Source organism: Populus nigra, chromosome 7, assembly GCF_951802175.1.
Source record: "Populus nigra chromosome 7, ddPopNigr1.1, whole genome shotgun sequence".
Classification (NCBI taxonomy): domain Eukaryota; kingdom Viridiplantae; phylum Streptophyta; class Magnoliopsida; order Malpighiales; family Salicaceae; genus Populus; species Populus nigra.
The window spans coordinates 15604517-15621953 of record NC_084858.1 but is presented as its reverse complement, the minus strand read 5'-3'; the positions used below and the strand labels follow the sequence as shown (position 1 = coordinate 15621953).

Sequence of the window (17437 nt, the reverse complement as noted above, 5' to 3'; positions counted from 1 at the left end):
CGCACACCACGACTAATCCCACAGCCCACTAAACACCCTGCAAACCCAGTGAATATATAAAACATCACAAGAATAACAAGCATGTACACGAGGACTCGAACCAAGAAACAACAGGAAGAGACAGGCCCCTCCTACAGCCAGGCCTAGACCCTCAGTGCTTCCTAGCGCAATTATTGGCAGCAAGAGAAGAGGAGAGGGTTTTTCTGTTTCCCACCGGATAGTCAAAGAAATTCGAGAGGTAAACATTCCGGCCAGGTGTCATCAGCCATGGCCATCTATTCTCCACATCAACGTTCTCAGATGCTGAGAGAACTAAATGATTATTAAGCTCCCTAACTATATGCCAATTTGACAAGGACATGATGACGAAACACAGAATTAATGAATCCCAACTGCCAGCTAACCTTCTATGCCGACTACTTAATGGTGTTTTTAGTTTTTATAGTCATGTTTTTGTATTTTTAAAAAAAAATTAGAATTTTTTAATTTTAAATTAATATATTTTTAAATTATTTTAATGCATTAATAATAAAAATAATTTTAAAAAAATATTATTTTGATATATATCTAAGTAAAAAAATACTTTAAAAAACAAACACAATTACACTTAAGATATGCTCATATTATATCGTATAATCACCACTTTTTTTAAAATATATTTTTTAGTTTTAAAATAATTATTTTTGATATTTTTGTATTATTTTAATATACTATATATATATATATATATATATTATTTGAATATATTTTTTAAAATAAAAAAACACGGTTAAAAGATTACGTCGACAGTACTCCCAAAACCTTGAATCTTTGCTATATAAACACCATTGTTCAAGGACTTTGCACTGACTCAACACCATCAAGGGCAGTAGTCTGAAACCATACTCTAAAATCTTCTTATAATTCCAGTTGTAATATTCTGCTAGCATATAATGGCTTCTTCAATGAGCTTGAAGCTGGCCTGTGCCATGCTTGTAGCGATGGTTGTTAGCGCACCACTAGCAGAAGCTGCCATCTCATGTGGCCAGGTGTCAAGCAGCTTGGCACAATGTATAGGCTACCTCCAGAAGGGTGGGGCTGTGCCTGCAGCTTGCTGCAGTGGGTTGAAAGGACTTAATTCTGCAGCCACGACCACCGCCGACCGCCAAGGGGTCTGCAACTGTTTGAAATCCTTGGCTGGTAAGATCTCTGGCATCAACTATGGCTTGGCTGCTGGCCTCCCTTCAAAGTGTGGTGTATCCATCTCCTACAAAATCAGTCCTTCCACAGATTGCAAAAGGTACGTATTCTATATTTCATGTGTGCATGCATGCCACTGGAAATTATTGCGGTAGCTAGCTAACCCGATTATAAATCACAATAATACAGAAATATTGACTTCTTTTTTTCATTTTTTTTTGTTTTTGTGGCAGCGTGAAGTGAAGAATCGAAGCAGATTATGAAGTATGATAATACGCTAGTGCTAGAATAAAAGGGGTGCTCGAGCATGTTTGAGCTAGTTCCCGTCGACGGACTTGGATCAGTCTCTTCTTTCTTATATATGAGCTTGTGTTTACAGTACGATATTGTAGGCATTGTGTGCATCTAAATAAATCTGTGTTTGACTATATATTGCCTGGCTTATTTAATATTCTGGTTCTTCGTGAGCTTCCCCCAAAAACAACACTTAATCCAAGATCTCTATGCATAAAATGGGAACTCACCCTGTTTGATTCTCCATTTCAAAAATGTTTTTTAAAAAATTAAATTTATTTTTTTCTTTTACTTTAAATTATTTTTTTATAATTTTTTTAAATAATTCTAATACACTAATATCAAAAATAATTTTTTTAAAAAAATTATTACCACTGACACATCCACCCACCACATTAAAGACATAAGCAAAGCAAGCGAGCGTCTAATTTTGAAACGTCGATGTCGGTTTCACATTCAAGTTATTGTCCACACCAAATGGAATTGGGACAGATTACAACCACTGCATCGTCATAGGCTAACCATCCCTCGTGACTTTATTTTGTGTATGTATATATTTTTGAATTTTTATTTATTAAACGTAAATTGAAAAAAATCAAATTGGAAAATGGTTTAGAACAAACCACAGAATTATTAAATGAAAACATGTACGCAAAAAAAAAAAAAAAAAAACACCTAAATTTAATAAATCTAAAATCACTCGAAGATTTATTTAAAGGTTAAAAACTTTGTGGTCTCAAACAGCACATATAAGCCCAACTCATATCCGAGGAAGAGCCCACACCACCATGAACTCCTCCTGAGAGGCGAATATACCACATTGGTTTAAACATATTAAATTGCAATGAATGGAGAAATAATCCTTGTCAAAATCCACGCACGTGTTTCGAATTCAATATTTGAATTAAAAATAATTCAAAATCCACACGTATCAAGTGAAAAATAAAAAAATAACTTATTAATATTTTATTTTTTAAAATTTATTAAAAGAATGAGAAATAAATTTTACAAATTAAAAAGTTGAATGAGAATAAAATTGAAAAATATATAATTTTACAAATTATTTGGAATAAAATAAATAACAATCAAAATAACAAAGACCAACAAATCTAATAGATAATAAAAAAAATTAAAAAATGATGAAATTAAAAAAATAATTATAATTTCATAAATTATTTTAAATAAAATAAATAGCAATAAAAAAAAATAAGGATCAAATCTTATACATAAAAGATTTTAATTAAAAAAAGAATAAGAAAAAAATAAATAATAATAATAATAAAATAAGCATCAAAGTTGATATAAAAATCAAATTATAAGAGATGAAATTGAAAAGAAATATTCAACATAAAATATATAGCGATCAAAAAATTAAAAATTAAATTTAATATAATCAGTAAATAGTGATATTTCTAAATTTTTCATAATTTAAAAGTGTTTTCCTCCTAAAATAAAATAAAATATTTTTTTGAAAACCAAATCAAATTTTGTTTTGGCTAAAAAATATTTTTTGTTAATCAATTTTTTTAATAGCAAATAAACATAAAAAATATTTAAAAAATCATTTTTCATAAAAAAAAAGGCTGTAATTAAAAGCTATTTTCAAATATCACACCTATCAGGTGAAATGAACCACATTAGTTGAGAAAAAAAACTCACGGGCAACGAGTAAGAAGTAATCCAAAATAGATTAAAAATAATTTTAAAAATAAATCCACAAGCATTAAATGGAATAAACAACATCAATTTAAAAACATTTGAAAACTTCAATCATAGTAAATGGAGAAATAATTAGTATCGAATTAAAACTTTAATCATAGTGAAAACAACATCAGTTTATAAATTCATGCTTATCAAGAATGAGGGCATTTTGGTCAAATGATGTGATTTATCCTTATGAACCAAAACTATAAGTAATCAACCTCCCGCACCCAACGTCTATGAAGAGACGTTACTAGAAGTATAGAAGACAATACAAAACTTGGTTAGTTCTTTGATAAGTAAGAGTAGTTCAATAAAAAACCAAAAAATATAAGAAAAACCTCACAAACACAATAATAATTGTTGAAATTAAAGTTTGTCCCCTAAAAAAATCTAAATACAAGCTAAATAATCTTATTTATAATAGGTAAAAAAATCCTAAACAATGATGGAAAAATAATAAAATAGTTCCAAATAAAATTTAAAAAAGAATTATAAATCAACTAGAAAACTAATACAATTCATGCACAATAGTTTTTGGATCTTATCGCAAGACTTTCCCGATAGCATGATCAACAATCAAATAAAAAAATATGTTTGTTAGAGTAAAATTGTGCATTAGAAAAAATAAGTTTCAAAATTAATTAGCCTATAAAGTAAATGGAACAAGCCCTTCTTATGCATTAATTAAATTAACTAAGGTCTGATATTTACATGTTGATGTTGCCTCCTTGAAACCCACATTGTTCCAAATATTATAAATAAGCTCATTGACTGTATTTGTAAGCTTCTTTGTCGTTAATCGTGTAATTGGTCCAGTTGAAACTTGCAATAGATTTTTTGGTGTAGTTTTGATTGTATCATCCCTCTCTCTTAAAAATAATTCATCCATGAATTGTCACCTGCATCAAACAAAGAGAGATTATAAATATTAAAAGTAGCACTAACATCATACTCACATGATAGTTTTATTTTAGAGGCACTATCATTAATTCTTTCAAGGATTTGGAATGTTCCATCTCCTTTCGGTGGTATCAACTTAGATATTTTTTGTTAAGAAAATCTCTCTTTTTTGTATATGCACTCAAATTCAATTACCTGATTAAAAAATAACTCTCTTTCACCTTTAATTAGTTTTAGATATGTATTCATCATTTTTCTTTACATTGGTTACCTCACATTCTCATAGAGAGCCTTTATTATATGTGTTTTTCTATTGCCAGCGAGACTAATCATTTCATCAATAGATAAAGAAAATAAATTCAAAGGAGTAAAAGGATTAAAGCCATAAATAATTTTAAAAGTAGAATAATCAATAGTGGAATGCACACTTTAAAAAATGAAAAGCAATCTTTTTAATTTTTCATTTTTTTTAACAATAGCTCTTAAAAATATAGTCCAAACTCTATTAACTACTTCAGTTTAGTCATATGTTTATGGATGACAAATAATAAAAAATAATAATTTTTTTTTATCTCCCCTACAAAACCTTCCAAAAATAACTAAGAAAGTTAACATCATTGTCAAACACAATGCTTCTAGGTACCCTATAGAATCCAACTATCTCCCTAAAAAATAAATCCGTTATGTTAGTTGCATCATCGAGTTTATGACAAGATATGAAATGTATCATCTTAGAAAACTTATCCACAACTACAAAAATAGAATCACTACCTCTTTTTTACTGGGCAAACCTAGCATAAAAATCCATAAATATATCAACCCAAGGTTCTTTAGGCACTAGTAAAAGAGCATATAAACCATGAGGCAAAACTTTAAATTTAGCTTATTTACATGCTATGCATATAATATAAAATTATTTGCACATCTCTTTTCATTTTAGGCCAATAAAAATACTCAAGCAAAATATCAAAAGTCTTACCCAAAATCAAGACTTATCTTTAAAAAACCCTAGGAATCAAGATTTTTTTTTTTCCAAATTTAAAGCAAAAATAGCTAAATTCTATGTTTCTTAAATTAAGATTCACGGCAAACCCTAAAAATTTCTTTTCTTGTAATTTTTTTGTGTTTTTTTATAAGATTTTATTTAATTAAGATCGCAAATAATTTTTATTTTTTACTTAATGTCATAACTAGTTTTTAGAGACGATAAAGAACTCAACAATAATAGAGTATGTAAAAACTTGAAGATAAAAAATGATATAATCTGATTTAAAACCTTGCTCTGATACCAACCTATACGAAACTCGTGGATATAAAGATTCAGAAACCCATAGTCAAATTGACTTTTCCCCAAAAAGCTAAGATCATGTTTGAAATTGACTTTGACATAATGATGATCTATACTAAGACACCAAGATTGTAAGTAACCAAGCCTTCACCCAATGCTTATAAGAGACACAAATGAGAAGTATATGAGACTTTATGAAGCTTGGCTGATTCTTCAATAATTTAGAGTAGTGAAGAACCAAAAGGTATAAGTAAAACCTCACACACACAATAATAATTACTGAAATCAAATTTTATCCCTAAAAGAATCTAAATACAAGCTAAATAATCTTATTTATAGTAAGTAAAAGCTTAAACAATGCTAAAAAAAAATAATAAAATAGTTCTAAATAAAATAGAAAAAGAATCCTAAAACAAAACTAATACAATTCTCGTAAATAATTTTTTAACCTTATCATAAGACCTTCTCAAAGTCCAATTACCCTGGAATTTTAACTCAATATAGAACAATAAGACATTTAAAAACTTCTAGTAAAATTCTAACCCGAATTAATGGTCGAATAAAAATTATACATGTTATAGTAAGACTATGTATTAGAAAAAAAATAAGTCTCTAATTACCGAAACTATTAGCCCATAAAGTAGATGAATCATGTCTCTCTTATGTATAAATTAAATTGAATAAGATATGATTGTAACTTATTGATATTATTTTCTTGAAATTCACACTGACCTAATATTATAAATAAGCTTATTAAATATATTTTTAAAGTTTTTTGCTATTAATATTATAATTAGCCTAATTAAAACTTATAATAGATTCAGTGTAATTTTATGGTATCATATTTTAGAGAGTGTGTGTATATATATAATCGATTATAAGATGATGAGAGAGACAAGTTTCTTCAGTATTACATGTCTAGCTAGACAAATGAAAACGGGAAGAAATCTGCAAATTAATTCCAATGCATCTCATCCTTTTGTAGTTTTTTTAAATCAAAATATTATGTTTATAGTTAATAAAAACGAGAATGCTATCAAAAGGGAAAAAAAAAGGGGGATTGAATTCTTGTTGTTCTATTTAAATGATATCATTTTTTATTTGTTTTAAATTTTATATTAACTTGATTGAATTTAGATTAGATTAATTAAGCGAACTAAATTATTAAAAAACTAATTAGAATAATTTAGTTTTATTTTATCGAATTCTAGTTTCATTTAACCAAAAATGCAACTAAAGTTAAACAATAGAACTCCTAAACGTAACGTTTTGTAGAACCCTAATTTCGAATTTCATCTGCTATAAATACACAACACTCTCTCCTCAGCCACCAAATCGATATCTCCGAACACAAAAATACCTTCTCTGGTCTCCTTTACCTTGTCAAGTTTTCCTGAAAGTTTTGTTCAATTTCAATAACTAAAGCATCTTTAACTTTGATTCTCTGTGATTTAACTTACGCTATATCACATAGAATAATAAATGATGCAAAATCAACCTGGTACTTATTGGACAAGCAGATTTCAAGTTTTTCAGAATTCTAGCTTTTTCTCGTGAGTCCCATATTTTATTTTCACATTTTATATGCTCCCTTTTGTTTAATTTGATTTCTTTCCGTTTTCATTGTTTATTTCAGAAAGATTGAGACTTTAGAGGTTTTGGGGTTTGAAAATCTATTTTTGATCGAATTCCCGAACACCCTTTTGTTTAATCTGATTGAATCAATTTTATAGTTTAATTTGTGGACGATTGCTCAATGATGATTCATTTTGCTTTAACCACACTGAAAGACAGACTTGAGAGATTTTGGGTGTTTAAAAAATCTTCCTTTTCTTTAATTCAAAGAAGGCCGCTGTTTGTTTTGTTTGATGGCTGCTTGATGATTCTCTTTTCTATGAGAATGGAGGTTGTTTTATAATCTCTCTTTTTATAGAGGAAAGAAGAGGGCTTTTGTCAAGCATTACAAACAAGTTTTTCTTTGGCTTAAACAAAATGATTATTGTCCCTTCTCTTGAGTCTTCATGTGGACAACTTTGGCCTTTATCTGAGAGCGATCGGTTCTTTTAATAGTTTTTGGTTCTTACGTTCGATGGATTCATAAACAGTGTTTGGGGTTTTTGAAAAATTGATGCATATTGAAGCGTAGCTCTTGAAATTTATTTTCATGCAATTTGTGAGCAAGGTTCATCTTCTAAGTTCTTATGAGCAAGTCTCTGAAAAATCATATTCAAGTTTAGTTTTTGCATTAAAAAGCATCAGATTAAGCAACCAGTTTTATTTACATTTGCAGAAAGTTTTTATTTCTGATTGAGATCAGTTTGCTTTTTAAAAGAAAAATTGAAGACATCAATTTGCTTGAATTAATTTCAATAATGTAGATTTCTTCATATAAATGAAATCAAGTGCTCAATTCGTTGCCCAAAATGCTTTTCTCTGTTCCAAGCTCTTACCCCTGCTTTTGTGGAAGCTAGATCGACAGTGATCATAAATTGATGTGCCTTTGTGATGCATACAGGAGATGTTTTTCATTTGTGATGCCTTTAACTGGGTTTTGAAGGCTAAAATAAGCTGTATTTTACACTCACCATTCAACTGATTTGATTATTTAGCTACTTCATAATAAGTTCATTGTTTGACAATGGAAAGATTGCGAAAGTATTTATTAGCTACATGAATATCTAATAGGTCTCTCCATCAAAAACCTAATGTAGATGCATTAAGCCCCATTACCTTTATAGGGTTTCAGCTCAATGTATTCTCTCTTCTGTTGTTGAGTTATCAATCAGTGAGAAGGCTTTGGTGCTATAGATGGAGGACCTGAGAACAGGGTGGAAAAGAACTTTTCTGCTAGTATTTCATTTGCTTTATCAGAAGGATGGAATGCATCCCAGAACACATAATCTGTGCGGTTGCTGCATAGTTTTGAGTTTGGCAAGCATAAACCTCCTATGTTGGTATCCACGTTGCAACATGAAGTGTTGGAGATCTTGAAGCCTGAAAAAAAAAGGAATTGTTTAAGAAAAGAGCTAGTTTAAGCATCTGTAGGATTATTGATTAAAAGATGGTTGCACTTGCCATAAGCAGTAGGATTATCAATTAAGTCCAAAACATCTCCGTATGTATCTGCAAATGTGAATTTAGCATTCGGGAATCGGTGGTTTAAAGTGCCGATCAGCTTCTTAACTCCGGAGTTGAATTCCAACACCCATTCATTTACTCTCTTCAAGCACAGCCCTGTCTTCGATTTCACCCTCTGAGATGGAATGCAACCAAGTGGACCAAGGCCATGGAAGGCCACCTTTCTGGCACCCAGTTGGTATAGCCTCTGGCATAAGCAAGTTCCATGATATATGGTTTATTGTCAGAAAATTGTTTATAAAACACCAAAAATACAACAGACGTACGAAAAGAGAACGCAAGAAGGTGGTGCTTTTTAACCGTAAGCTGTTTGTCTAAGGTAGTAATAAGGAGTTCTCCAAACTCTTCAGGTGTGTACTGTTGACCGTCTGCTAAAAATGGCTGCAAATAATTGTTAACATAGTCATTGCTGCCTGCAAAGTACCCAAAAGATAATTGTTAATCCATGGCACAGCTGTGGCAGAATTACTGATGCATTTACTTGTCAAAACAAGCCTACCAATTCCAATGAAGTACATGGCCTCATTGCAAAGCTTGTTGGCAGCATCTTCACCTATTTTAGTCGTGATTGATTCCTTAGTCGTTTTAAAGCAGTCTATTTGATCATCAAAGGATAATCTCTGAATCTGCAATACAGAAATTAACATAGCCAAAGGAAAAGAAAGATTAATATCAAGTAAATATAATGCAATTAGAGTAAGCTCTGGCAAGAAATTCACAGAAAAATAGATTCTTCTGCAAAGAAAAAAACATACAAAATATAAGCCCGTGTCATTAAGAATTCCTGCTCCACCAGATGCATAGTTGACCCCCGTAAGTAATGCATCATCATTCTTTGACAAAGAAAGGTAAGGTGGTGGTGGTGGAATCCCAAGTTTTGCAGCTTCAAATCCCACAAAAATTAGAAAGAAAAACAGTCAGTCCAATGAGCATGGATGCTTATAACTACAGCTTCCACATTTGATTTGTAAGATAACTAGTAGCAGTATTACAGATTATATCACCAATAGTCCTCCCATTTGTGAACCTTCCGGTTGCCTTTCTACCGGAATAATCGATTCCATACCACGGATAATCAGACCTTGCAAGAGAATATTGAAGATAATTGTTGTTTCCAACTTCGGTCAACGAGTCACCAAAAATATATGTGACGAGTGAAGCAGCCGAAACCAATGTTGTTGCCTTCGCTGCAAGAATGAATGCAGCCAAAGCCAGCCCTTGTATTGCCATTGTCTGCCAATCTCCACTTGCTTGTGCTTGCCCCAGGAGAGGAGAATCGATGGCTTGGATTTATACTAGGTTTAGCGCCATATTTATGGCGTTTTTAGTCATGCCTAGTTACTCAAGTTTGCAAATATTAGGTGATTAATTTCATAACCATAAGAGATACTCTGTGGGTAGAAGATCTGTAAATAGCAAGTTTACAAGTTTTGGGTGGTTGGTGACCTCTTCTAGCAGTTGGCCTACTCATCTTACTGAGTATAGTCAGTTTTGTTAGGTTTTTGCCTTTGGTAACAATGACATTGTTCACTGATTCACTCTACTGAACACTTCAAGAAACATCATAGACATGATTCCCTTTTCATGCAAATATACAGCACACTGAACCGACATGTCAAGCAGAATTGGTCTTAGCAGTAGCTGAACAAATTATAACAAATACTAAAAGAAATCAGTGGGTTACTGTTCACTCCTTTCATGGTCATCTAAATATAGATTATTGTGAATTAAAGCAATATAATAATAAAATTGTCCTTGTCAAAGAAAGTTGTTAAGCATGCAGTAGAAGGTAGGATTATCTTTTCCATGAGATATATTTGACATTGAAAAAATAATTTGGGATAAAATGGTCCGTTTGAGTTTTTTTAGCTACAATATAGATATTGATTTGCCATTCAGAGCACAAATTTTAACATTTAAGTCGGGGTTTTTTTTGTTTTTTTTTTAAAAAACAATAGAGGTACAATCATGCCTTTAGGAGGGAAATATACATGTGTGGAGGGGTTTCTTTGTCCTTTTCTTTTATTGAAATAGATCAAATACCATGCCAAATTCAGGCGCTTAGATCTGGCATGGTTGTCAAGCTCATAGGTCTGGCATGGTTGTTAGACCTAAGTGTGCCACTTTGGCTTAGCAATCTTTCACCAAGAGTAATCAAATAAAGCTTTAGAATTGCCACAAAATAATACGAAGTTGGTTGATACTTTTGGACTCTGCCAAGGTATTTATTGTATTCCCGAATAAGAAAGTAAAAACAAAAAACGATAAATGGAAGATAATAAAGAGACTTTTGAGTATAAATCGAAGACAAAAGCCAAGTCCCAGACCCAAATGTTTAGGTCTGGCATGGTTGTTAGACTTAGACATTTGGGTCTGGCTTGGTTGTCAGACCCATGCACTTTGGGTTTGGAAACCTTTAGGTCAGGGGCTTTTTTTGTCTTTTTTTTAAATAAACAGTAAAGATCCAACCATGCTTCTGAAGGGGGGGAATATGTATAAGTTGAAAGGCTTATCTGTCTTTTTTTATTATTATTATTGAAACAGTTCAACTATGAAATTACCTTTGGGTTTCAACAAAAATAAGGTTATATACAGGGGTGTTTTCATCGTTTCCTTATAGTTTTATTGTAAATATCACGTGGGGTTAGAGGTAATTGAGTATTTATATATATATAAATTACCTTAGGCATTTAGGTTTAACATGGTTGCCAGACCCAAGACATTTGGATTTGGTAGTAGGGCCTGTTTGGTATTGTGGTAGCGGTGGCGCGTTGGGTTATTCAAGCAATCAAACACACACAAATTTACGTAGTTCGACAACTTGTCTACTCCACGGAGCTACTGGTTTGTATTAATCAAGCTTATAAACAATACAAACAACAAAACAAGGAGGAGGAGAAAAACTTCTCTACTCAACTCAACTCTCACTCTAGCTCTCTGTGTGTTTCTCTCTGAAACGTCTCTCTTATCAGCTCTCAATAGCACCTTCTATTTATAGCTGATATGGGAGACAATCTTCTTTATTTAGTCAATTATGGTGGCCACCGTTTTCTTTGTTTAGGCACCCACCATTGACTCTTACCATGCAGCCATATTGACAGCAGTCATGCTTGACATGGCTGCCAATAACCATATTTGTGTTCATACCTAACATGACGGTGGCGGTTCAATGTGCTTTTCACTTAGAAATGCATCAAAATAAAGTTTTTTTATTTTTTAAAAATTATTTTTGACATCAGTACATCAAAACCATCCGAAAACATAAAAAAATTTATTTTAAGCAAAAACAAATTTTAAAATTTTTGGGAACGCAGTTTGCACTACGTTTCCAAACACACCCTCAGCCAAGTTCATAGTAACGTAAGTTTGACATATTTGCCAGATCCAAAATTCTTGGACCTTGCAGACTGCCAAGTCTAACTTGAATATTAAAACGTTAATAAATCTAACTCTCAACTGCCATTACAATAACTATTTATATTGTTTACGAATCGGCCTACAACAAAACACGAGTTATCTATCTAGTCCTTACAAAATAGTGTCAATAAGTTGAAAGTATTTCTCTAATGAACCATTAATAATTATTTTTTATGAAATTGTGAATTTCATTCTTTTTTTGTTAAACGTTATTCTGAGTTAAAATTGACTAAAAAATATAAAGTTCAAAAGTTGATAATAACTAGAAAACTTGAGACAGATATAAGGGGAAATCAAGTTTCTACTTTGGATCGACTTGGAACAACTTATTGGGGTTCTCATTTTAGTTAAATAAGAAATTCAATTGAGTTATTTGAAATAACAAGAACATTGCTTTCAAAGATTTATGAAAATGGACCAAACTCTCATTTTTGCGTTGATGCTTTCAAATATTATCTTGGCATGATATTTTCTGACTTTGCCCTTATCTTACTTTTGATGAACAAAGTTGTGGGAGTTATTGATTTTTTTTTTCAGACGCTCTAGAGAAAAGATCAAGATATTGTAAATGCCTTCAATTTTGTTTCACATGCAAAATTTAAACTTCAAAGTTTGAGGGGGTAGCGGTTGGGATGATCTATTTGAAAGTTTGGTATCTTTTTGTGAACAATATGATGTTGAGATTCTTAATATAGGTGCTCCTTATAAGGTTGGTACAGGTCGTTTTTGTCAACAAATAAATTTTATTTCAGTTAAGTATCATTATCGATATGATATATTTAATATCATAATAGACTTTCAATTGATGGAGTTAAATCATAGATTTTCAAAAAAATACAGTAGAATTACGTTATCTTAGCTCAGTATTGGATCCTTCGCATGCCTTGACAACATTTAAAGTTGATGATATATGTAAGAGAAAGTTTATCTTGAAGACTTCACTCCTATGGATTTACATAGTTTAAGAATACATTTAGAATATTATAAATTGTCAATGGATCATCCGAGCTTCCAGAATATTGATCCTGTTGCTATATTGTATTATCAATTAGTTGACACAGGCTTGAAAAATGATTTCAATTGGATTAGTAGACTAATTTGATTGGTATTAACTCTTCTTTTTATCTATTAAGTTTATTAAAAATCAACTTCGAAACAAGATAAAGGATGAGTTTATTGCTGATTATATGATCTTCTACATGGAAAAAAACTTTACAACTAGTATAAATAATGAATCGATAATTGAAAAATTTTATTCGAGTGGGGCACAACTTAGATTGTAGTTTTTTTTTTTTTTTTTTTTTTTACTTTGATCACTTTATAGACAAGGCAGTTCAGGTTGACATTGTTTCTTTTAGAAACTTCCAATTGGTTTATCTCTCTCTTTGCTGTAATTCTTGGATGTTTATGTGTCATCAAACCTTAGCGGCCAATTAATATTCTTTGTAGATGTGCTAAACACACAATTAAAAAAAAAATTAAATGCGTGTTAAATTCTCCGGTAACACATTGTGGTGAATAGTATTTTTTATTTAAAAATATATCAATATATATATATATATATATATATATATATATTTTAATTTTTGTTATTAGCACATCAAAGCTATAAAAATATATATTTTTTAAAAATAAAATTATTGATTTTTTAAGTGAAACTACTTCCATTGTAGAAATGGACACTTTGATGCAGTATCTAACTGATCTCGATGGTCATATAAACTCATTTTCCATCAGAAAATAGCACTGCGCTTTTACCTCTTATTCATGATCAAGTTTGTGGTTTCTTGCAGCAGTCTACCGGGAGATTGGCTACCATTTTTAATATAATTACTTATATATTGGAAGTTTTAAGTTGTTGTATAAACAAATATAATGCAATCTATGAAGCTTGCAAATATTCAAATCCTCCAACTTTTACTACTGAAGGAACAATTGTTTTATCTATTAATTTATTTTTTATGAATAGCATGGTAGTTTTCATTTTTATATATATATATATATATATATATATATATATATATATATATATATATATATATATATATATATATATATAGAGTTTGGACGGTGAAAAAGGTATTACAAGGATGTGACTTCATGAATACTACACGAAAAGGTAATGCATGGCCTGAACAAGAAGCAAAAACTTTAATCACTGCTAGATAGAGGGCGCATATTACACTGGGAGCCGTATTATATTTTTTTTATTATATAAAAAAGTTGTTAAGAAGATGTAAATATTTTTAAAGATGTGAAAAAATTGAGTTACTTTGGTTAAGATTAATAAACTCTTATAATTTCAATAACTTGTGTCGCAATTGATATCACGATAAATTTATTTTTTTAAAAAATAAATATATGATATCTTGTCTTTTAGAAGAGAAAAAAGTCTTGTTTAAAAAGTCGCCATCTAATATTATGGTCACTAGAAATCCTAACTAGTTAATATAAATTATATGGTACGAGACTGGTTATGCAAAAGAAAATATATTATCACTTCTTAAACATCCTATCTAAGGTAGACTGCGTGGGTAATTTTATTTTAAATTGCTAAAAGTTTGTTTTATTCTGTTTTTTATGGTCTAATTATAATATTTCTAACTCTGGTGTCAGTGAATATTCAATTATGAATATTTTTAACTTTGACGTTGGTAAATATTACATTACAAAAAACAAGTATGTTTTTCCTAACTATAACGTCAGTAAATAAATCGGTGAAATTTGGATTGAAAGCAAAAATATATTTTTATTAGTTTTTAGAAGAAGAAAAGACAGATATATATTGCATACTAGATTCACATTTTACATTATAAGTTCGCAATCCAAATACTTGGTAAAGTCATCAAAAAAACCTACAAATAAATCAAAAGATGTTAATTTTTTTTTTTGAAAGATATCTTAAAAAAACCTATTTGGCTAGATATCAACATAAAAAAAAAAAAATTAAAGGGAAAGGGCATAAATGTGTGTTTTGTCAAACACACTCTTAGCTTAAAGAAAATTGGGCCGGCTGGGCCTGAGACCTAGCCTAGCTCAATAGTTCCTTTTTATGGGCTGGATCTAGCCCAGCCATACGAGTTGGGCTTTATCCATCCGGGCCACTGGCCCAAGCGAGTGATGGCTTTGTATTTTCTTTCATTCTTTTGTGTTTCTTTTCTCTCTCTCTCTTTGTTTTTTTTTTGTCTTTGTTTTTTCTTTTTATTTGGTTGGTTGGGTCGATAATCTATTGTGAGGGAAAGGTCAAAATTCATTTGTTGGAGTTTTGAATGAAGGTGAAGTCTGTTTGGCTTCTCTATTTGTTTTTGTTATTGGCTCTCTCTCTGTATGGTTTTTCCTCCATTTTTTTTATCCCTCCCCATTGCCTGCCCTCTACCTTTGCTTTTATAGGGCTTCTTGAGGGAAATTTGATCTTTATCTTCTTGGAAATGGGACACCAACAGTCCTGCCATTGCTGAATTGATGATGATGGTTTCCTTAACATTAATGGCACATTGTAGCGACGAAGGAAGACTGAAACAAAATGGAGATAGATGGTAGCCAATTTGGTCTATGTTCTAGTTTGGTTTGAGACGATGAGGCCTATCAAGCCGACGTTGTTTTTCCTTCTTTTGTAGGGGGTTCCTCTGTTCCAGAAGGGGAAGGGGATGGATAGTGAGTTTAAAATGGTGCCATTTTCTCCGCTAAAATGGCTATCTTCAATTTGCCCCTTGAAGTTCTGACATTTAGCAATTGGACCCTTATTCATAGAAATCTTTTCTTTTTCTTTTTTAATTTCTCCCTTAGATCAATGCAATTGGACCCCTAAATTTCAGCGGCACTTACAAAATAGTCCTTAGTTTCAAATTTAATCAAATTAATCCTTAATTAACTCCTTAACTTTTAATTCTTTCAAAATTAGCCGTAGAAGAATCAATTAACCACTTATAATATCAACGCCTATTCACTTCGGTCCCTGAAATTTAATTTCTTTTAATTTTGACCCAAATTGACCTCGAACTTTGATATTTCTTCAATTAAGCCCCTTATTTCATTAACTAAACTAATTCAAAGTTTTATTAAGTTTCTAAACTTATCAATTCTTCCAATTTTTGGTCAAATTGACTTTCAAATTTATAATTTCCTCCTCATTAATCCTCGAACCTTCAACTTGACCCAAATTAACTTTGGACTTTGATATTTTTTCAATTAAACCCCTGATCTCATTAATTAAACCAATTCAAAGTTTAATCAAGTTCCTAAACTTATCAATTCTTTTAATTTTTGGTCAAATTGACTTCTAAATTTATAATTTCCTCCTTATTAGTCCCCGAACCTTCAATTTGTGTTGTCTTAGCCCAATTTCCAAAGTATTTTTCATTCATTTTTTTTATTAATATATTTTTTGAAAATTCAAAAATTAGGTCATGACAGTTGCCTTCTTTTTATAATATTTACGATGCAAAGCCATTAAAAAATCTTATTTCCTTTTGGCCCAGCGTAGTAAATTTATAAAGAAAAGTAGTCATGGAAAAGAACTTGTATTTCTTTAAAAAAAATCCTGAAAACTTTGAAAGTAGTAACTGATAGATGACTTTTTTCCTTGAGAAAGAGTGAAATCTAAAAACATTAGTCATTTGAAAGGTGACCTACCTCATCAATGAAAAATCTAGAAATTTATAGAAATGGTCTAATTATTCTAGACGACCTGCCCGTTGTTGAAAAACTCAAAGATTTTTTGAAAGTGGTCTAATTATTCTAAACGACTTGCCTGTTAGTGAAAAACTTGAAGGCTTTTTCAAAGTGGTCTAATTGTTTCATATGACCTACATGTTGGTGAAAAATACAAATATTTTTCAAAAGTGATGTAATTGTCCCATATAACTTACCCATCAATAAAAAATACAAAGATTTTTAAAAAATAATCTAATTATTTTAAGCAACTTGCCCGTCCATTAAGGAAATCTATGATTTGGAGTCTATTTCAGCTGGCTTTTAATTTGAATTGAAAAGGATATTTTACAAGCCAAATCTAATTGACTCGTGACTTGACCTATAAACTTGTCGATCTATCAAAACTCACATGCAAATTTTTTTTTATTTTTTTTTTAGCTTTCTTTAAAAATACAGTGTCATCCCAACATTTCTTTTTATATTAAAAAAACTAGATCTGACACACGTGGGGGGTTGGAGAAGTGATAATATTTTAACTCGGAAATGCAGTAGAATCTTTCCTCCGCAACGCGTATGAATCATCAAGGAAGAAATGAAGAGTTCCTACTCGCGAAAGACACGTCGTTGACGCGCCTCGACAAAGTCCAACTCACAAGAACACGCACAAGAAAAATGACTCGTTGGAACAGAGAATCTTGTCCGGAATATCTCACTCCCATGTTTTGTGTCCGATTTTTATTGGCATTTCAACTCTTTTTTTTTAATATTAGAAATTCCATGAATGAATTCAAAATCAATGAGAATCCTATAAATATTTTGCTTTTTTTTTATTTAACGATAAAGACATTTTATACACGCATGACT

The 17437-nt window shown here is 30.8% G+C and overlaps 2 protein-coding genes across 2 annotated transcripts; one reads left to right on the top strand and one right to left on the bottom strand.

The window, feature by feature from the left end:
- Positions 1–827: 827 nt before the first annotated feature.
- On the top strand, positions 828–1609 carry LOC133698738 (non-specific lipid-transfer protein 1-like). The gene is made up of 2 exons (XM_062121772.1): positions 828–1279; positions 1413–1609. Exons 1-2 carry the CDS (start codon positions 933–935, stop codon positions 1420–1422), a joined length of 357 nt encoding a protein of 118 aa, XP_061977756.1. The 5' UTR covers positions 828–932; the 3' UTR covers positions 1423–1609.
- Positions 1610–7749: 6140 nt separating this feature from the next.
- Positions 7750–9776, bottom strand: LOC133698894 (GDSL esterase/lipase At5g37690-like). Its single transcript, XM_062121999.1, has 5 exons — positions 9496–9776; positions 9259–9386; positions 9003–9129; positions 8804–8916; positions 7750–8690 (listed from the first exon to the last, which is right to left on the bottom strand). Exons 1-5 carry the CDS (start codon positions 9731–9733, stop codon positions 8397–8399), a joined length of 900 nt encoding a protein of 299 aa, XP_061977983.1. The 5' UTR covers positions 9734–9776; the 3' UTR covers positions 7750–8396.
- Between the last annotated feature and the right edge of the window lie 7661 nt (positions 9777–17437).

Bases quoted from the DNA above. Each gene is read 5' to 3' on its own strand.
- LOC133698894 (XM_062121999.1), bottom strand. From the start codon at position 9,733: ATGGCAATACAAGGGCTGGCTTTGGCTGCATTCATTCTTGCAGCGAAG. The intron at 9,130-9,258 runs GTATGTTTTTTT...TCTGTATTGCAG, and splicing joins ATGACACGGGCTTATATTTT to ATTCAGAGATTATCCTTTGA. The intron at 8,691-8,803 runs GTTAAAAAGCAC...TGCTTATGCCAG, and splicing joins CCTTAGACAAACAGCTTACG to AGGCTATACCAACTGGGTGC.
- LOC133698738 (XM_062121772.1), top strand. From the start codon at position 933: ATGGCTTCTTCAATGAGCTTGAAGCTGGCCTGTGCCATGCTTGTAGCG.